Here is a 22356-nt window from a genome sequence, read left to right on the forward strand (position 1 = left end):
TCTTTAAATTGCCGTGAACTGTTGAATTTTCACAGAAACGACGTTGCGACTATTGCGGTGCGTGAGAAGGTGAATCGGAAATTTTATGTGCGACCGTAACTGGCGCTTCGGTTAAAGAGTCGAGTCAATAATAGAGTACAAAAGTAGAGTCATACGAAATTTACAATCCAGCTCTTAAACCCGTTTTACTGCAAATACATTCTTGTTACGGTTCTCATATACGACTCCTAGATCGATTAGAGCGTAAGACGAGAACGTAAATTTCACATTAGTCACATGCGTTAAATGCGACACGTTCTCGTTTCTACGTATTATGTTAAGGAAGTATCGCTGCAGCTGTTGTCACCCTGACAGATCCCACACGTGAGCGTAACTGCGCATTGATAATATTATCGTGAAAGGGTGCTCCTCGAGTTTTTGCATGAGTTAAAAGGCGATGTTCAACCTTTCGGACAAACTGATTTGCATTCTTACTGTTTTATTTGTGCACTGAAACTTATTTCGTGCATGCAATATCACTCAAATCACTCAACAAAATGCGAAGAAAACGAACGAGAGTTAAAAATGGCAAAAAAGCGAAAGGGAATAAAAGGAGAGCTTATTAAAATGAGACAATGATAATAACACTTAATAATTACACACTTAATAATGTGTATAAGTCATAAGATTATGGTATTATGAATTTAAATGTATGCCCAGCAAACACAATTATGTAAGTTATATTGTCGCAATAAATTGAAATATAAGAAATAATATAAGAAGAATATTACAAGCAACGTACACATTATGTTCCATAATCTTCCACTCGGGTAGTAGTCATCAAAGCATATAATTATTGTAACCAAACGCAATATTAATAGGGCATAACATTCATTATATTACTTCCATTGTATAACTGCTACAATCTATGTTTGGTGAGTGAGATCTAGTAACGTAATAATAGTAATATGAAGCTTTAATAACAACGCTAAGCAAAAATAAAAATCGGGCAAAAAAAGGAACAGCCGACGTACAAAAGAGCAGATTAAATTTTAACTCAATCTGCTTATCTTCGCTTTCGTACGTCGAGTCGCCTTTCGCGTTGTCTCATTTTTATCCGTTCAGCTTTTCACGCATCATCATTTACGCTTCTTACATTACTGTATCGCGTCATCTTGCGCCACATAGGCAACGGGACGTACATATACGCACGCAGATTGTATCAGCGTGCGGACGCATTATTCGCGTTGTCACCCTGTTGGCTGACCCAACCGCTCATCGAACCCCAGTTCGAGAACAGCCGTGCCGGCGTGGAACTTGACATTGAACCCCTCTCCACATTACACCCTTACGCGACACACGCACACCCGCAACGCGTCCGCGCGCGCGAGCGCACGTGCGGTGGGTGTCCGTTAACTTCGCGGCATGCAAAGTACTTGCACAAGTGCCCGTAAGGAACGGGCGCTTGCGCGTATCCATGGCAGCAAGTGGTTCTTGCCACGACCTCTATTCGTTCCTGACAAATCATTATGGTATTGTCGTGCGCGGCGTCGTAAGGAAACTCGACGTAAAAGCTCCGCGGCGAAGGCATCGCGTCTCACAGCCGTTCACATCGTCACGCGACGCGTACTTCGGGTACCTGGTCCCTCGCGGGTGGACGCACTTTCTCGAGGGTGCTCTCCTCTCCTCGAGTTTTCTTCGAATTACCAGAAGTGCCCAGTCGCCGGACAGCGTTGAATCACACTCCGCTCGATAGACAACGTGGGAACGTGCAAATCGCTCATCGATCTCTCGTCGATCGCGTCGCGCTACGCGAGAACCCGTCCGTTAATCTCGCAAGCTCCCGGCTTGCGTTCTGTCAGTCTTCACGGGAAACCGCGTGGCACCTGCAAGGTATTTTTTTTTAATTAGTTTGTTCTTCAAAGAGAAGCTTCTGGCTGAGTTTCTGAAATGACATCTCTGCTCGTTTGCCGCTTGAAATTCCTTAAATTCAAGTGAAACTTGAAAGAGTTTTAATCTTTCAATCTACTTGCTAGAAAGTTTCAATTTACTTCAATCTTTCAATTTTGTAATTATAAATATTAAATATTTAGCGGTAATATTAAAATTCTGAAAGGTATAGATATAAACAAACGAGGTGGATTCAAGATGAAACTTGAAAAACCTGAAACCTCTTCAATTCACGTTGGGAACTCGATGACGTATCGTTTTCAGGGTGCCGACTAGTCTGTGTCGCCTTCCTTCGAGGATCACGCGTCGCAGTAACATGACATCTCGCATGAGATCGAGCGCAATGATTTTCCACGGTTTCGTTGGGTAATTCTCGCGGAGGTCCAAGCAACGTCGATGTGGACACTGATTTTACTTGGTTTCATTCTCAAGTGCCTGCTGAAGAAGCTACGTCGGATAGATTCAACCCGAATCAACACGTGGCAGGTGCACACGCCCCCCTCGTTAGAACGTCGCTTCGTAGGGGAGAAGATCAAGTCCCACGGATAAACCGGAACCGGAGTTGTTTGGACAATCGTGGAAATTCGTTCGAGGCCACCTACGAGTATCGATCGCGAAAGATCCGACGCAGAAATCGTTGAGTGACAACGCGTGGGCACGGGGACGACTTCTCTCATGTGATCTCGTTGCGTCACGACGCGTATGAGTTTTCAAGCTTCGGTGCATGTTGAAGCGGGGATGAGTGCGTCTGCCAGAAGAGCATGTGAGTAAATGGCCGTGGAGGGACCGTGTCAGTCTTCAAACGACCTACTATGGGCATCTGCCTGGACACTGGTTAGTACCTGTCGATCGTTATAAACCTATTATTGTTTACCTGCAGCTAAGATATCTTCTGCTAAGTTGCAAGCCTTTCTGGTGATCCGATATCTTATTGAGTTCAGTTATCCTGATAATGCTTGTCTGATTTTCGATTTCCTTTCAATTCTTAAATTCTTGAGCTTTCTAAAAATTTAATTGTACCACCTTTTACTCGATGATATTTTCCCAATACTTTGTCAATCTTGAGACTTCACGTTCCTGTAAGGAAATTTTGCAATTGTTAAATTCTGAAAACTTCGGATATCGCGCGCTATCACTTATCTTATTATACTTTTCTAATTACCTTTTAATTTGTAAATCTCTTCAAATTAGTATCTGGTAAGCTAATTTTTGAATTATATTCTTGAAATTGGAATTTCCGGATTTCTTGAATTTCAAATTTAATTTCTGTCACCTTTTGTCTCGTTATATTTTTCTTAATATTTTGATGTGAATATTATCTCTTTTTGGAAGACAAATATTTCGTACATCATTTTTGGTTTTGTCAATTCTGCTCGATAATTAGCTGCGCTTGATAATTACTAAATTTTCTACGGTAACTTGGCGCACGATGCAAGACGTATAACGAGATATTTACGATTAACGTGAACACATTGCGATCGATATTGTAGAAGCGACATTATCGTATGAAGGGAAAGTCTTTCTTCGCGTTGAAGTAAACTTATCTTGTAACTTATTAACAAAATGTTCGCAATTCAGCTTATGGTAGACATACCTATCGAATTTTTGTAGTTCGTACATTCTGCCACGTGGCTGAGAAATAGCATTGTTAATAAATAAATAAATAGCATTATGTTACTTTATGCGTTATGTATTACAATAAATTTTTTATTATAATACATTTAGTATAACTTCAAATTTTTACGACTTGGAAAATATATCGAATGCAACATTGAATAGTAATAAAAAGTAAAAATGTACATTAATTGGAACGTACGTGCAAATTCAGTATTCAATTTGCAGCGATCAGTCGTGAAAATCGGTGCGTTTGTTTAGCGAATGTGTATTATAATTTGTTATGTAATTTTGTACAAATTAAAGCTTGATATAGGGTACTATACAAATAAAATATAATGCTTTACATTTTGCAAAAGATCAGATTGAAAAATAAGTCAGCAAGCTTGGAAAATTATTCCTACGTACATTTCGTCTTAGAGATTTCATATTTTTTTATCATTTTATTTTTTACCTATCATCACTTGGAATATACGAACGACGTCACTGTTTCTTCAACTGCGTATCGCAGGCATTGCGCATCGGGCAGAGAGAAATTGTTATGTGATAACTTAACACGTATCGTAAATATTGATGCTCGATTGAAATCAAAGCGATTTGCTTGATTTCTGTATAAATAATGCGCAAGTACAACAATGCATGCTTTATACAAGCCGGCTCTCGTGTAGAGTCTCCGATTTTGTCACGCAACATGCATGATAAGCCGAGTGGGAATCGAACGAAGTATCCTCATAGATAAAAACACAACATCATAGATAACGATATAATAAGCAAAATAATATGCAAATGCACACAGCGTATACACTACGTGAAGCAGTACTTGTTAATTGTTATTGCATCGCTAATATAATGCCTGCTTTTTTTTGGGATATTAATTAAGCCACCTGGTAAGCTCTTTAACGGAATTCCAAACGCACGTGACGTCTACGCGTGATATAGACAAATATATACATGTTTATATATTTGTTGCATCAATGCAAATAGACGTAATCAGTTTCATTAATTTGGAGCGATTGAATCGAGAAATCAAATAACAGAATTGAATTAATCTCTAGAGTAACTCGGGCCAATAAGAAGCTATATGTTGTTTTGTGTAACAGTAACGAGCGACATGCATAGTGTGCTGATTTTATTGCAAATTAAATATCTCCAATAACGAAAATATCTCTGTTATATTCCTGAAATGCATATCATTTTAGACATTTCAGACACCAACGCAAACTAATATGTTGCAGATCAGCAAAATGGATCGCAGGTGTTCGACGAAAGCGATGCTCGGGCTACAGGAAGGTGGCGAGGCGAGGCTGGTCTTTTGGCGACTCCACCAGATGGACGCTTCCCGAAGCAGAATGTTGGTCCGGTTAAATTCGAGATCCCAGAGGTTCCCGTTATATTCGTCCTTGGTTAGTATTACTTAATAATTAATTATCAAGTTAATCAATAAATTTAATCACTTTCGAACATCTCTAGGTGGCCCTGGAAGCGGCAAGGTGACATATTGCGATAATTTAATACAAGAGAAGAAAGGAATAACGCATATCAACATGATGGACCTTCTTCAACAATATGCACTGGGAAATGGTTTATATCTTGTTTTATAATATAATTATAAATACCTGCAAAACACGTATATGTGTGAATTCTATAAATATATAGATTTATAAAAAGATTAGCTCTCTACATGGAGTATTTATGTCTAAATTTTATGTTAAAATTTTCATCTTCTTTTAATTAAACTATTGTATTATAGATATGCAAGATTTCGGACAACTTAGTAGTAAGACTGTCACAGAAGTGCTGATGCTTGAGATGAAGATGTCACCAGGAGCCAAAGTCTTTCTCGTAAGTGGATATCCGCGAAATATGCGCGACGTAGTAGAATACGCCGAAAAAGTGAGTAAATAACGAGCTCATTTAATTAAACTTTGGAGATGGGACGATCATGTGAATAATATACATGCGTAATATCATTTGCAGATTAAAATCGTTAACGGCGTGATTCTCGTTTCGTGGCGGCAAGAAGTGTTGGAGCGGCAAATTGACTTCGGCGCGCAACTTGGACATGTTATCATCGGATTAGCTAGAATGGAGTTGCATAATTTTTACAGGAACGTCATGCCAGTTGCGGAATATTTTGATCAAAGCGGAATGTTACTCGAGGTAAAAAAAACAGTTAATTATTGATTATTATTATATAATTATTAATTATTATTGTAGCATTTTTTAAAACGTTGCTTCTTAATTATAATTGTTCTTGACATTATTTACTGTACCGTGCATGTTAATAATAATACATAAGCTGCGATTTGTGAACTTTGCACAAACTGCATTCGTATTACGGATTTACATAAATAACAACGGGAATTTCCTGCACAGGTAAACGGGGAGCGTAATCCGAGTGAGGTGTACGTCAGTTTTCGAGATGCCGTCCTCAGGATTCTTGGTATGTCAAGTGGCGAGGCTCATGATCAGAACGTGCCTCAATCCCTGGAAGCTGAGGTAAGTATAGTGCAATAAAGCAAATCTTTATAACTCATTCATGACACATGAATGAATGTCCGTCTGTTCTGCGCCGTATTTCAGGTCGAAGTGGAAAGGAGAAAAGAATCAATTACAAGTTTACCGCTACCGAAACAAGCCATGACCGAAACGATGCCACCTCCGATATCGATAAACCTATCGACGAAAACCGGCGAAAAGGCGCGAAAAGGCTTACCAGCATTTATCTGGGTCATAGGTATATCCGTGGAAAAGAATTATTTCATAGAAAAATTTTAATATAAACGGCGTCAGCTGACCTGTTCAAACAAGCTCGATGGCTGATCCCGCGCAGTGTACATAATGTATGTATAATGTAATGTCGCATGTTAGGTGGACCAGGAAGTAACAAGTCGAGCCTTTGTGCGCAAGCCGTAAGCAACGTGCCGGGTTGGCAACACGTAAGCATCGGGGGACTGTTAAGAACGATGGCATCGTCGAACGTGGTCGTGAACGACGCCATCGTCTCCGGCGAAATGGTCCCGCACGACGTCGTGATGCAACTCGTGGAACAGCAAATCCTCCTGAATCGAGACACGGATGGTATCGTCATGGACGGGTATCCGAGGGATCTGAACCAAGTGCAAGAATTTCAGACCAAGGTGGATGCGTTTTTTCTATTTCTTGAGCGTTTAATACCTAGTCTACAAAGACGTGTAATTTTCCTTCAATCTTTTAATTATTGCATATATTTTCTTATTTTTTTTCGAGGAACAATAAATTATTGATAAATATTATTAATTCTATTATTAGTTTGGACAAGAACCACCGTTGGTGCTACTTGACTGCTCCAAGCTGCAACTCGGAAGAGGCAGGCTGGATGACAGTGTTTCGGCGTTCAGGAAACGACTAGAGCTCTTTCGTGAGATGTCTCTTCCTATGCTAAAAACACTGGACAGCGACAATCGATTAATAATCGTGCGTATAACTACATACAGCACACTTGATTGTTACTTGATTGAACTTTGTAAATGAACACATATTGCATAATTGTTTAATGACAATATCTGTGTACATACGGAACGAGTAATTCCCAATTTTGTACGATTTTATAATTTATCTAATTTTCTTTATAATTTACAATTTATCCAATTTTTCGCAAATTTTTCCAATAATTCATCGTTCTGTATCTTCTGGGTAGGTGGACGGTGATACAGACGTGCCTAGTGTGCAACAAGATTTCACCGCTGTGTTGAATCAATTGATGCAGCAAGCATGTCGCAAAGAGGAAAACGATCCGCGTGGTCCTCGTTCTCTTGCAAATAAGGAGCATCCAAAAAACGGAGTACGCGCCATGAACGAGCAAAATGAACGTGCTATACCTAATGGTATCGCCAAACAAATTAATAGTATATCTAATCACGTTAGTAATGTAGATGTGACAAAAACTGTAAACGGAATTACTGCTCAAGGTAATTGTTTAGTGTGTTTATAAAAATACTCGTTTCTTTCGTTCTCATGATTTGATTCTCGTATATTTTCCATTAAAAATGGCCAATAATATATATTTCCATATTTATATCTTGTCTTAGGCATGGCTATCTCTAATGGTGTGTTGAACAATATGAAGCACGTTCAACAGAATGGTCATATTTATCAAAACGGTATCGCGAATGGTGCGGCGCACATGCTACAGAATGGCGTGGGACATTTAGCCAACGGCATCGTATCTGGCAACAATAAGGTCACACCCACGAACAACTACTTGCCAAAGGATCCCATCAGGAAAATGTACAACGAAGTCGAAAGCTATCAGCAAAATCTTCATATATAAAATATATATAAAAGTGCGACGTAGCCCGCTGACGATTAATCCTTTTTAATATCATTAAACACTTTTTTTACTCGACGTCTTGGCGAAGGGATGGTCTCGGGCTACGTGAGACTTTTGACTGCATTAAGAGTCTTGGTAATTATGCTCACGTGTGTCTCTCAATGATGAGTTTGATGCCTTTCAGAACATGGTGCCTTCTTTAGAGTATAAATGTGAAACTTAAACGGTAGAAAAGATATATAAATATACATATATATTCCGCTACAAAGAGCCAAAACTGAAATTATAAAATTATTAAAAATTCTATCGCGCGGATGATATTTCTGGGAAAAACGTGAAATATTCTAATTAAATGACAAAAGTGTGGAATATCATGTATATTTTTATTTCACTAAAGTTCTTCTGTTTATTAGGAAATAACGTTTTGTCCCTTCCGAATTTGTTACTTTATTCGCGCACGTAATATATAATTTCTAAGGTTGAAGAGAATAGCTAATCATTTTATTTCCCTTGTACATATTTCTTTATAAATTATTTAGATTTTTACTTGGAGTCGTATATACACGTTTAGAATGTCAGTAGCTAAATTTAAGTATGATATAGTCGGAGCACACGAATTATACGAGTTATATTGTATAACTGTTGGAAGAACCGTTTAGTACGCCTGAAGATAACGAGTACATGTGAAATGGATAACAATCAAATTTCATTAGGGACACACTCGATAGCAAACATAAACTCCATGCTTAGAACTTACATAAATGGCAAGAGAACTGTTATTGAATCTACATTGATTTTGGCTGAAAAAATTATTGTAAAAGATAAATCAATTTTAAGTGAAATAACATATCCAGTTTTGTCATCTTATAAAAATGACTGCAATCATTGCAAAACTATTATGGTCAGAAAATCTACTTTTGAAATTTTACACAAGTTTTAAACCATTTTTTTAAGATCACAATATGATTATAATTATGATTATTATGTATAATGATAATGAGACGAGAGTTCGGTGTCTGTAATAAAAGCAACATCATTCGAGGCACTAAGTGCGGAAAGAAAATGTACCTGATAAAAGTGTCGAGGTGACGAAGATGAGCTTGATCTTTTATAACTCAATCCGCGGGCGGATTTGCGTTGATCGTTATAACAGATTAAAAATTTACAAAAATATTTTCACACTTGCTACTCTCTCTAAATTGTTGTATTTCATTATATATATATGTATATACATATACCGAAAAGAATCGATCGGTGCCTTTGATTGCGCTGTACGCTGTAACAATTGCCTTACATTTTTGCAATAATATATCTAATATATTCATCAATTCTCAATCTTATTTTTTCTGTAAAACATGTACATTCAGATGTTAATTTATTGTAATTTCATGGAAAACACTCGTAACTTTGCGATGATACGTATTTAATACACTGACTCTATAGGAGAATGAGAGAATGAATTGAAATCTTCAAAGACTTTACAGCAAATAATAAATTAAAATATGAAAGAAGCTTGCATTAAAATATTCAGTTACCATTAGGTTTATTGTTATTATTTATTAAATAGAGAGTACTTAATGTAGAGAGAGAAAAAAAGATTTTTAGATTTTATACAAATATGCGAGATGCATATGCATCAATGGCATGATGTAATATATAGCAAAAAAACATAATATAACATATAGTATTGTAGTGTAAAGCTCCTTAAATTATTTTAACTTATTTAGTCGGAGTTGAAACCGTAAAGTATTGAATTGCATTAGTACGGCAATAAAAAGTAATATATATTTGTTAACACTTGAATTAATACACTGGATGAGATGAGATTATTCAAACAAAATGTGATGAAAAGTTTAAAAATGTGATGTCACTTTTTAATAGAATCTTATTTTATTAATTGACGTAATATTGATCCAAATTTGATTTTGGATTTACACAACTCTTATATAACGTGAAATCAATATTTGATTGTACAAGCTGTTTGTTTCTGCGTCTATTTTACATTATATCAAACGTATTTAAGAACTGAAATGGAAAATTTGTTACATATTACGTTCAGTGTTGTATGTATTTCTATGACATTAAACGCAATAAAGGTGTAGAAACACTGATAATTAATTTTTTATTAGCGCCTTTTTCCTTTTATCGAAAATATGTTTATAATATTGATAGGAACAAACGAGGAAGATGTGGAGCACTTTGTAAAGGGACAGACAAACGAGAAATAATCCGCACACCTGCAATATAAGGACGTCATTCATATTTCTAGAATAATAATAATTATTGAAATCAAAATATAAGTACATTTTTGTCAATACAAATCATACAAATAATCAGTTGCAAATTCTGCTTGGAATTACTCTAGGATAGCATTGCTAGTGTCTTCTCTATACATTAATAGCCATAATACATGTATAGATGTGATGAAGATACCAAATCTCCAAAAATATCAGTTTTACGGTAGGTGAAACGATTCATTACGTCGAATATGATAGTCCTCGTATTGAGTTGAACTATATATATATATATATATATATATATATATATATATATATATATAACACACGTCATCCATGTCAAGGTTTTACTTGTATTTTCGGATAAAGAATATTATTTTCAACATTAAATGAGCTATATTTATTCGAAGAAGATAATCATTGACTATTCATGGCGAACGCGACAGTCGCACAGGCAATGGGTGTCATCATGCACCCTTAATTTAAAGTTTTCAACTGTTGCTCTCATTATTACATTCAAACATTCTAACACTGTTGCTTAATCTCGAAAACATAAGTAAAAAATACTCAGCGAATTTGTACGCTAGGTGGATACATACAGGATACTCCACTCTTTTTATAACGGTTAATAACGGAATGTTTGATAAATTTAGGATCGATCTTCTGCAAGTGATAATATATAAAACTTCTTCATGACATCAAATATCTTATAAACGAATGATTAAATTAAAAGTCGTAAGTTTAATTTTCAGAAAACTATTTTCAGCTATTAGTCATTTCATTTTCAAAAATTATTGGTCGATATTTATATTTAAAAATTAATAAATGCAATACGAACAGAGTATTTTGTATAATCGAAAAGAAGCATCATATTTGCTTTTAATATATTGGTATTTCCCTAAAGACAAAGTTATATGCGTCACTTTATTCGCTTGTGTGTACGTGTGTACACATGTTGACAATATTAATCACAAGAATTCATTTTATTATGAACAATCACACACACTTATAAATATGAAAAGTAAATCACAATTAAAAGGTTTATAATATAAGATGGGTAATTATCTCTACGTACCGTACTCGTGTCAACAACGGCTCTATCATTTATCATGACACAGATAGTTTTACGACGATCACATAAGAGCCAAATGATAATGAATATCTTATATATCTTGTACGCAGTTTTGTTTCTCTCAAATAAATTAAACGAGACATAGGAATGTATCGGAAGAAAACGATTTGGAGCAAAAATTTAATTAAGTCTAGAACAGAGAACAAATATTTACACGACATCCGCATAAGTATGACGAACAAAAATGTAACTACCAACAATGGAATAACAATGATGATTAAAAAGCATTTTTGGCACATCTAATATCAACAATTTGAAAGCAATGTAAATAGAGCAAATCTTGAACTAATATTCATATATATAAGCAGTTAAATATGCCGTACAGATACTTTACTCAGAAATTCTATGCTTAAGCGTCTATGAAAATACACACGCACATATATGTATACTATATACAGGATGTCACTCAATAATAAAAATAATTATAAAATCTCACTTCTCACGGGAATTCTTTGAGCGCTGATATGAAGTTTTTTCCTTAAAACCTGTCTTTTTTTTCGCGCGTTCGTATATTTTAAAAATAATGAAGAACTTATTAAAACTTAATGCAGATGGAAGTGGGACATCCTGTACATACGAAATACTTGCTCTAAAAAATTTTGATATACATAAGACTGTGCCACTTGCAAACGTCATTAAATCTGTTTGTCTTATCTCTCTATTATCGCGCCTAGTAGTAGAGCAGCTACCTTATCCGTGCGACGCACAGATGTATGAAACAAATGCCATTTTAAAATATATAAATGTTACGCGTGTACATTTTATTCAGAGGCAGAGAAGAATTTATTTGTTTAGTCATAACACGGAACATAAAGAATAAAACTAATGCGTTATGATTCTTGCCCTTCTTACGACATCCAAGACCAATCTGTCTAAATAAAAATCAGCATGCAAGTAATCGCGGTAATTATATTATTGAATTCGCTTCCTCGCAGATACCTACTTAACTAATCTGTAATAAAATAACATTCTCCAAAACGAAGCACTTTGACATTTACGTTAAAACAAGTTGCAATTATTTATGATTTTGCTATTATTTCACTTGCTAATGTCTTACTATATGTCTCATGACATATAGTGGACAGGTGGGCCTATGCGTAAGTCGACCCAGGAATAACATCATTTTCTATGACAGTCTTTGACTTTGGCATTATTTTAAATAAAATAACATATTCTTTCATACTGCCTTCGTAACAGAATACATCCCATTCCATATTACGCACATATTTGACACAAACATAGTGTATAACAAATAAATACAATTCTTGTCGATCAATTTCAACATGTGGAAGCAAAGCCTAGAGTAAGCTCATTAAGATTCCTCGTTGCATCCGTGACGTCAATAGCAAGAAATCCACGTAAATCGTTTTTCTTGTATTTATAAAAGTTTCATCAATTCGCTTAAGATGTTTATGTTATTTTAGTAATTCCATTAAAGTGACGACACGTGGAAAAACTTATTTATTTCTGAGGATATGACGCAGGGAAAAGATTTGCGCGACTTTCTGCTTACGACAGTGTCGCTCCGTCATTAATTAATGACGGCCGCAGCGAGGAACTCGGGATCTTACGAATCAGAATTTCTCCCTAGATTATAATACGTTTAAATGCTATAGATTGTAAGACCCATAATTGTCCCAAAGATTCTGTATGTGTCCTGTAAAGTTACTATTTGAACATTCAAATCATGATATGCATTAATATCATAATTAAAATAAGACGAAGCACGTTAGTGGGCTTAGCTATTGATCACTTGAACGGATTATCACTCTCACAATTATTTATACAAGATATCAGCTTGCTGCTCGGCTGCAATTAACGTCTAACCATCAAACAATACTACTTGGGGTACTGCTGAGACCAATTGGCTGAGTATTCTCAACTAGTGTGGACCGCATGCTTGATGACGGCTCTGTATTCATTGCTGTGGTTCGCATTTCGCCAAAAGGTGCCCTAAAATACAGGTGACATTACAATTTTCTCGGGAATATCCGAGTCTTTTTCTCAATCAATAATATCATCCAGAAGTTTTTACTATTTTGATATTTTCTATGTATCTTTTTGCCATTGTAAAATCCTGGAATGATATTGATCATCAAAAATTGTACGTTAATGACGCAAGATTCCAACATCGAAATCATGCACTAAGCATGCAAATTAATAACATACATTATTCAACGTTGCTACGGCAAAATGTAGACGAACATAGGTATTAAATAATAATAAGAACATATTAAATAAATGATAAATGATAAGAATGATAATGTTAATACGCATTTAGCGTTGTAAAGACAAGCAACAGTATTATTAATTAAACATAGTTAACAAATGTGAAGATGCGGATTTTTCGATATCAAAATCAGTCAGCATAATTATGAAAAATTAATTGTGAAATATAATTAAAGGTAGAAAGATGTGCACTGCGATGCATACAACATAATCCAAATAGCTGTATGCTCATTGATCGGATGGATGTAGCATACTAATAGATAAGTATTGTTGTGCCAAGAAGTGAATAAAAATAAAGCGTTGCGAAGGTTTAGATTGCAATAACATTAAATGTATATTATTGCCTGATTAGTGAAGTGGTGCAATGAATGTTTGATGATTTATGTAGGCCTCCAGACGTCAGGATCCTCCATGAGAGTAGTATGGTGATCTGTAGTAGGAGGCACTGTACCCTGTGGGGAACCCACGCCCGACGACGTCATTCCTGCCGGGTCGGGCCTGGATCCTCTGTTATTTTATATTATAAATTAGTACACACACGTAAATTATATAAAACACAGTCAACAGTTATAAAGTTAAAATTACGATAAGCCGTTTTGGTCCGGAAACCGTGCTTTTCCTTCATTTAACACAAACATTTCTTTCAAATGTTCCTAAGGCTCGAAACGATTTTTTTTTATCGTCCTGCACAATCGTTTATGTTATAAGCAACCCTTGAAAATTTATCTTTGTAAAATACTCTCCCACCAAATCGAAGCAAAATAGCATTAAAACACAGGGACAAACATAATACAAAACACTAGCCCTTCCACCCCAAAGCAAAAAAAGATATGCATTAAAAGATATATGAGAAAGCATATTGTCTGATTTTGTATAAATTAAACGTAACGCGTTTGCAATTCTTAAATTAATCATAGAAAGTAGAGTAATTATGAAAATTGCCCAGGAATTATGAAATATATGTAAGATGGATTAATATTGATAAGATTCTTATCTGTAATAACATATCGATAAAAACAGAAAAAAGTTGTTAATGTATATTCTGTAAATCTGTTTATAATGCGTATTTTATTTAATTTAAATTTACTTTTTATTTAAATCGTGAATGAATTTCTCCTGTATTTTCTGATGGCACAATTAGTAATAACTCAGATATGCTTTTCCATTGATAGTTCAATTATTAATTTATATATATGTATATAAGATTATATGCAATGGGTAAAAATTTAAGAAAAATTCTAGGACTTACTTTTTGCCAAGAGACATCAATCCATATATTATACCCGTCGTAAATATTAAGCCACTGCCGAATATGCTGCTCATTACTGGGCACACAAAGATTGCTGGCAATGCTAATCTAAAATCAATAAATGTTGCGGAGGCCCAGTTTAATTAATTTTATTAATAATTTATACCTTAACTTTTATACGGTTTATAGATTATGCAAGGAACACCAAGTACTTACACACAATAAGCGAGTGCTCTATTCCAATATGGCTTCTTCTCCACCCAATCACTTAAATTCTGTACAAAGTCGATGAACAAGCAGCAGCAGGGTGCTTCGATCATTATAACTATGAAACCAGCTATCATCTGCCACATACCGCTGATTAAGCAGTCAACCTGAACCCAAAGTATCGACACGCAATTCCAAGCTCCGAGGAAGATTGCAACTGTGAATGGGATATAATCCTTATAAATTTCTTTGTTTAACAAAAAAATAACTTGGAGGAAAGCTGATTTCTCTGTATTTGGCACTGTAGAAACCTACGCGCGCTCGATGGAAAATTAAGAAAGTCAAAGGATGAGCAGTGTGCCAGAAATAAACTAGGCTAAAAATATAATACATTCTTTTTTGTCCTGAATTAAATATTTAAATAAATTAGAGTATATTTCACAATATAGAAACATTATGTAGGAAAAGGGCGAATGACGTAAAATAAATGCGATATCCTAGTTGAGAACTTACTCATGCTGCCTACGGTGCCGAGTCCACGACCTGCATACTTCATCCACCAAGGCACATCATCCTTGGCAACAGGATCCTGTCCAGGCCTTTGCATGATCGAGGCTATTTTCTCGCTGAACGACTGAAAGATACATATGGCGCAATTAGAGACGCGTACGACGCGACGTGAACTGCATTGAAAAATTGTACATTACCATTTTCGATGCTGTATTATTATTATCCTTTTGTTTGTCAGCTGAGACTGCTGACAGCACCGCTGATATCTGTTGATGTGCAGAAAATCGACCCGCTAGTTTCGTGCCTGCGACCATGAGGGCGCGCCATACGTCCGCAGCAGATGTTCCTTGCCCGCGTATTTCAAAACTTTTCTTTCATATATCCTGTTCTTATTCTTATAGATTTAAAATGTTAAATATAATCACCGAATGACATGGATGAAGAAAAATCAATGAAATGACGCATGAAAAAGACGCTTTCCAAAAGGAAAGGAATACATAAAGGAACTAAAGATCTAACGGATTTTGCAGGAATAATAATAAATATAAAGATAATAGTGATTATAATAATTGAAAAAAGTTTATTTCGTAGCCACAATCTTAAATTTAATACCGTGCGACAAGAACACATATAATTCTTCTACATCTAATCTATATATATATATATATATAATTTAGAATTATTAAAATTATTATTATTATTCTAGTAGTAGTAATTATCATTATTCTCATTATAGTTTAAGAATTTTATTTACATTCTAAAAAAAGAAATATGCACGAGCGTACAAAATGTATTTTCATTAAGAAATAGAATATTATTAGTGGCTATAATTATCCGTTTGTGAGAGATGACTTTCTGTACTGTGATGCTATAATCATTATAGCTATAATCTTCATATTAATTAAAAAGTCCATTAAAACACGATTTAAGTAGAGAAATAATCTAAGTAGAGATTATTTCTCTACTTAAATCGTGTTTTAATGGACTTTTTAATTAATATGAAGATTATAGCTATAATGATTATAGCATCACAGTACAGAAAGTCATCTCTCACAAACGGATAATTATAGCCACTTTTCAAAGTGGATAAAATATGGGCTATCTTGTGTATGTATATAAAATAATAATCTAGTGTCATATGTTTAAGATATACAATATGTCGTAATATTAAAAACGGAGAAAAAAAAGGAAAATAAATTGATTCCAAGAGCACGTAATCGGTACATTAGTAGATGGTACTTCTTTATCGATTTAATCAAATATCACACAAGTTCCACGTGTGCTCTCTATTTCATTTGTACTCTACTCCATTTCCATTGGCTCTTAGCGGAGCTCAAACATGTACAAGAAATTACAATAATGTATTTTATATCTTCCATTTGTATTTAGATGCTTTATTATCTTTATTTCCTTCTAGTCCTCAAATTTCGGGTGGACGTAGATGCCGCGGGTACATTCTCGGAAGGTTCAATATCCGTGAACGAGGTATCCGCGACGAACAGCTTCTTCCTGCGTGTTGTACGTTTTGTCTCCGTCGATTCCGACGATTCCGGAGGTGGCAGGGCGTTGCGCCTGGTGCTGCGCTTCGTCTCGGATCCAGATAATTCGATAATCTCCGGTGCGTCTTCCTGCTTAGCCGTCAAGGCTCTTCTCCCACGTCGTTTCGGATAACGTGCCGAATTGTCATCCTCCGACATAATATCGTCATCCTTAGCTTTCGCGCTACTCTCGTACCTCTGCAGCCTGTCCTGGAGTGTCTCCATGCGATTTTGTAATTTCTTGTACTCATCTTTGCTCGGTGTAGGCGTAAGCTGTCTACGGAACAATTCTTGGTATCTCATCACCTCCCTCTTCTCTCTGTCCAATTCCTCTTGCTGATTTTTCACCAAACTTTCGTACTTGGTCACGGTCTCGTCCCTGTTTTTCATGAACGCGTCCATTTCACGCTCCTTCTGCGTCAAAATGGTTCTCAGCTCCTCGTTCAAGTTTCGTAGCCTCTCATTTTCAATCTGCCGTTCCTTCGCATTTGTCTCAAGCAGGTGAAACAGCTTTGCACTTCGCTCAAAATTCTCTAAGTGGATTTTTAGTTCTTTTATGTGTTGCTCCTTTTGGAAGAGCGTATCCTTTGCGTGCATCAGGTTGTCGGTAGTAACTTTCAGTTCTACTTTCATCGCGCTTTCAGCATCTTCGGTTCTCTGTATGATACCTTTCAATTCTTTCTGCAAAGTCGCGATTTCCGTGTCCTTCTCTTGTTCCTTGGTGACCGCCACTTGCAGTTTATTCTCAAGTTGCAGCAATTTCTTCTCATTCTTATCGAGTATCGTTTGTATACAATCCTTTTCCAGTTGACATCTTTCCAAGTTCTCGTTTAGGAGCAGGATATCATCCCTCAACTTTGTTATAGTTTCGAGATTTTTTTCCAATTCCAACACTCGTTCCGCTCGTTCATCAACCTGTTTTACGCTCTCGTCGCTAGTATTCTTTAGCGGAACTTCCTTTATCTCTGATTTGCAAACATTTTCTTCTTTCTCTCGCTTACACTTTAATATAAAATTATCGAATTCCTTTTGATTTGCTTCCAAATTCTTCAAATATCGTTGAGCATTATCCTGTGCAGTTGAAAGGTTCTTTTCTAATTGGTCAATTTGACGTTTATAGTCTGCAATCTTTTGCTCCATATGCACGTTGGAGCTTTGGAGGGCTTCTTCCATTTCTCGTTTCTCCTCTGTGGCAATTGACAATCGTTCCTCAAGTGTTTCCTTGGAATGCCTACATTCGTCCATGATAGTTTTAGTCGAGTGATTTTCTTCTCTCAAAGCCCCTACCGTCTTTTCCATACCGCGTAACTCTTCCGCCAGTTTCTCAACCCTCGAGCACTCTTGCTCGTATCGCGCTTGAATGTCATCGTGTCGCGCAGTCAGTTCTTTCAGCTGCAATTTCACCTCGTCTACTGTCTCGTCAGTCTGGACAGTTGCTTCTTTTGCGGGCGCCTTGTTGCAAACAGCCTGTACGTCTTCCGCCGTCACAGTAGTCTGAGTGCTCTTGCAAACATTTTTCTCGGGATTATTAGGATCATACTTCTCATCATATGTTACATCCACTTGACAACCTGTATCCACCATTAATTTTGAGGGTTCATTGTTAGTGCCGAGCTGTAAGTGCGATTCAGGATCTTCTTCTAGAGGCCCCTGTGTTCTTAGATCTGGAGAGTTCAAACGGACGTTTGAGACGCTATTTACATCATCAGCTAGTTGTGTTTGTGAAGAGTGACCTTCTGTATTGATAATTCCGTTCTCCTTCGTGTTATTCGTATCTTCCGATTCCTCGATCAATTCTTCCTTTATAATAATCTCTTGATACTCGCTCTGCGTAGACGTTCTCGAAGCTGCTGTCTCGTAAGATTTCAGTAATGCCAAGTTTTCACTTTTCAATCGCTCAATTTCTCCTTGCATCTGTAACATTCTCCCCTCGGCGTCGAACACGTATTCAGTTTGCTGTTCTAATTTCTCCTCCAGAATCTCCGTGATTTTGGTTCTTTCCGTCAAACAGAAATTAAGCTGTTCCAGTTGCGATTCGAAATCGTCAATTTTTTCTTCATCCTCCATTATGATCTTTGCTTGCTCGTCAATACAGAGTTCTTTCTTCCTTAAATCAGACGTGATAGTAATGTATTCGTCTTTCGCCTCATTGAGGATCTCTTTGAGGTTTTTAATCTGCTCGTCCTTGGTGCGCAACTGCAATGTCATTTCCTCCATGTAAGCTTTACCGTCTTTATCGAGACAAATATCTTTCTGAGCAGCCTCTAAAAGGTTTTTCGCTACCTTTAGATCCTCCTTTAATAAGCCTAACTCGAAACAAGCTTTATTCTTTTCCACGATTAGCGTCTCCTTTGTTACTTTTAATTCAATCAAACTTTTTGCCAAGCTTTCATTTTTTTCTCTTATCTGTTGATACTTCCTGTTCAAGTTTTCAAGGGTCGAATCAAGATCGCTCTCCTCCTCGCTCTGCTCATTACTGCGATCATTGCGCTTCCTCTTCTTCCTATGCATCTCATTTAGCTTCTTCTCATAAAAGTCCTTGACTTGATTCACGGTCCAGTCGAGAGCGTCCTCGTGTTGGCTTTCCATGTCATTAATACGCTGCTTCCAATCGACCTCGAGGTCCTGTATCATCACGACGTACTTGTCCGCCATTTCCTGTCGACTCTGGAAGTCTCGAATCAGAGCTGAATTCTTCAAGATGGCAACCTCCTTCTTCAATCTCTCGTTCTCGTTCGTCAGATCCATGTATTCCTCCGAAGTGATATACTCCGAAGTACTTTCCACGATATCTATATTCTGCGAGTCCACGCTCTCCAACTCCGTGGCATCCCAATCGGTCACCGTCTGTATACTCTGCGTGACTATTTGCGAGAATCTCGATTTTAATTTTTTCCGCGTCTCCTTCTTCTTCTCGATGACAATCCTCTTCGCGATGGCAGCAAAATTGAGGACGTTTTGAGTTTCTATATAGAGATTCGGCAGGGGATTGATGTTAACTATTAAAGCTAGGTGCTCCTTGCCCGACAGCGCCCGTTGAAATAATCTGGTCAATTTGGATTCTCTGAATGGTGCGATGGCATCAGTCTTCGTTCTGGTTAACTGTCCCTCGTGAATAGATTTCAAGCATCTGCCCAATACTAGCAGACTCGTGTTGATGTTTTGTGCTTCTCTTAGTCTATCCCCAATGTTCAACGTCTTCTTCAAGCGCTCCGAACCAGCCAAATCACAGAAGGAGAACCTGCGTGATGTATCTAATTAGTAATTTGATAAAAGCATCTCGATAAGCCTTAATTTTATCTCTTTATATATATATGCAGGATACTCACGTGCTTACTTCAGTGGCATCGGGTACGTTTTCATCGTAATATTTTAATAACGTAATCGTAAATATACAGTGGGACCTGGAACTTTTTGCGTTTAAGGCAGTCGCAGCTACCTTGAGATTATATTGCCCCGCCATTAACACCTGATAGGCTTCCGCCGCTGAATTAACATAGACCGTTTTCAGGCCTTTGATGAATGCCCGGCCATTGGAGTCCGTGCCCAATTTCAGGGGCACTCTTCTCTTCTGGCATTCATTCGACAACAAATCGTATATGACTTCATTATAAATTTCAGCGAACGACACCCAGATTGAATAATAGGCGTCGTGACACTGACTGGGCCGAATCGATTCCTCCTGCAGCAATTTCTGCATCTGCTTGTAGGAATTCAAGTACTGATGCTTGTCCACCGCACCGAACGTTAGCAGTTTCGTTTTTGCCTCAAGTTCCTGTGCCCGTTCCAGTGCATTTAAACTGATTACGTCGCAATGATGTAAAGGTTTGTAAAATGGATGTGGCTTCGTCGCAACGTTGTCGAACACGAATTCTAATGCGCGCGGAATGAGTCCGGGTGACGTGGTGGTCCCTTGCAGTGTGTACGATTTTCCTGAATTTGTAGTGCCTGCAGAAATTAAGGTACTGGTGCATTAGTTACTGTTAGTGTATTAAGCTATTAAGCACTCGCATATCTTCATTTATGACAAACGGTTTATAAATTAGAACGTTGTAACAAATTATTAAAATTATAAAATTATTTAGAATATTGCTTACCATACGTCATTATAGTACAATTGTGTCCGATCAAAAAATCGGTCATTTGTTGTTGTACCGTTTGCTGAAACAGTTCTAATTGAGTGATTTCTGGTCCGAATGTTTGTGAGAAAGTGAACTTTTTGCATATGATCTCGTTGCTTTTGGACTGCTTAATGGTACTCATATTGTTATCCAGTATTGGTAGCCTCGTGACTAACGTTGTTGTGTTCTTGATCTTGTATGCCTCTTGTTGCTCCTCCGTTAATTTTATATTTCTTGGAAATGGTTTAAGCCGAAGGTATACTTTAACGGTTTGTAAAGTTTGTGATTCAGAATTTTCAGACGGCAGATTGACAGATTCAATTTCTTCTGTTTCGTACAGTGAAAGCAAATTCTTTTTTGTATCTTTTGAGGGATGCGGTCTTTGCCCATAGGCCAGAATACTTGGATCTCTACCGAATAGATATGACATGTCTTCTTGGGGATTCTCAGATGGACGGATCGAGTCTAAGGTATTCTCCGTCTACATTGATTTAAAAAAAATATATTGTAAGTATAAAATGCTTTGTCCACAGAAATGTTATGTTAGAGATAATTATATCTCTGCATGAATAATTAATTTCTATATTAAATAATTATATTTCTATATCGTATGCAATGTTGCAATTTCAATTCCATGCAATTAATACTATATAAATTATGCATTAATACAGTTAATAATATATAAACTAGAATGCACTGTAAAATTTTGAGAGGTTGCTAACAATACAGTATTACAATGAATGTACTAAAAGCTTGATTTTTACTGTACGTATTATACAATCACTGACGCTAAAGAACGTTATTCACATTCTACGAAAATAATAACTAATTATTATGTAGTTTTACTTTGAGTTGGGCATTACTTGAGCTTTCACACAAGTTTACAAGTTGTTCAAAGACATACCATATTAAATCAATCAAGCTTCTTCTGCCGTCGAAGTGAACAAAGAGACTGTTATGTTAGATATAAAGTACGTAAATCGAGCGAGCGAGCGACCTTTTAACCGCTTTCGACGTTAAATCAACGTATAAAAACACACGAGAACAATATTTACTTCCCATTGAAACGTATTCCGCACGCGGCAAACGGTCACACGATTCTTGAATTTTCGTTTGGTAAGATGCTTTCACTGGATTGGTGGTTGGGCGTCGTTGATTGGCTCAATCGCGGTGTCGACGAGCGATATAAGCGAATTAGAACACGTTATTTGGAATTGGCACAGAGACCTCTACCAGAAAATTGCTAAAACTACAATGTTGGCGGCTACCGAAAGTATT

General features: G+C 36.6%; 2 protein-coding genes across 2 annotated transcripts; one reads left to right on the top strand and one right to left on the bottom strand.

The window, feature by feature from the left end:
• Nucleotides 1-1504: 1504 nt before the first annotated feature.
• Nucleotides 1505-9969, top strand: LOC105287016 (adenylate kinase isoenzyme 5). The gene is made up of 12 exons (XM_011352384.3): nt 1505-1872; nt 2194-2763; nt 4779-4946; nt 5014-5124; nt 5294-5436; nt 5521-5703; nt 5920-6042; nt 6127-6280; nt 6415-6683; nt 6835-6999; nt 7223-7493; nt 7614-9969. The coding sequence occupies exons 2-12, from the start codon at nt 2742-2744 to the stop codon at nt 7853-7855; spliced, it is 1851 nt and encodes a 616-aa protein (XP_011350686.1). The 5' UTR covers nt 1505-1872; nt 2194-2741; the 3' UTR covers nt 7856-9969.
• Nucleotides 9970-13042: 3073 nt separating this feature from the next.
• LOC105287015 (kinesin-like protein KIF20B) lies at nt 13043-22301 on the bottom strand. The gene is made up of 9 exons (XM_026969577.1): nt 21983-22301; nt 21055-21559; nt 20287-20905; nt 16868-20198; nt 15423-15543; nt 14919-15126; nt 14703-14810; nt 13798-13960; nt 13043-13177 (listed from the first exon to the last, which is right to left on the bottom strand). The coding sequence occupies exons 1-8, from the start codon at nt 21983-21985 to the stop codon at nt 13834-13836; spliced, it is 5022 nt and encodes a 1673-aa protein (XP_026825378.1). The 5' UTR covers nt 21986-22301; the 3' UTR covers nt 13043-13177; nt 13798-13833.
• Nucleotides 22302-22356: the final 55 nt, after the last annotated feature.

This window comes from Ooceraea biroi, chromosome 5, assembly GCF_003672135.1.
Source record: "Ooceraea biroi isolate clonal line C1 chromosome 5, Obir_v5.4, whole genome shotgun sequence".
Taxonomy (NCBI): Eukaryota; Metazoa; Arthropoda; class Insecta; order Hymenoptera; family Formicidae; genus Ooceraea; species Ooceraea biroi.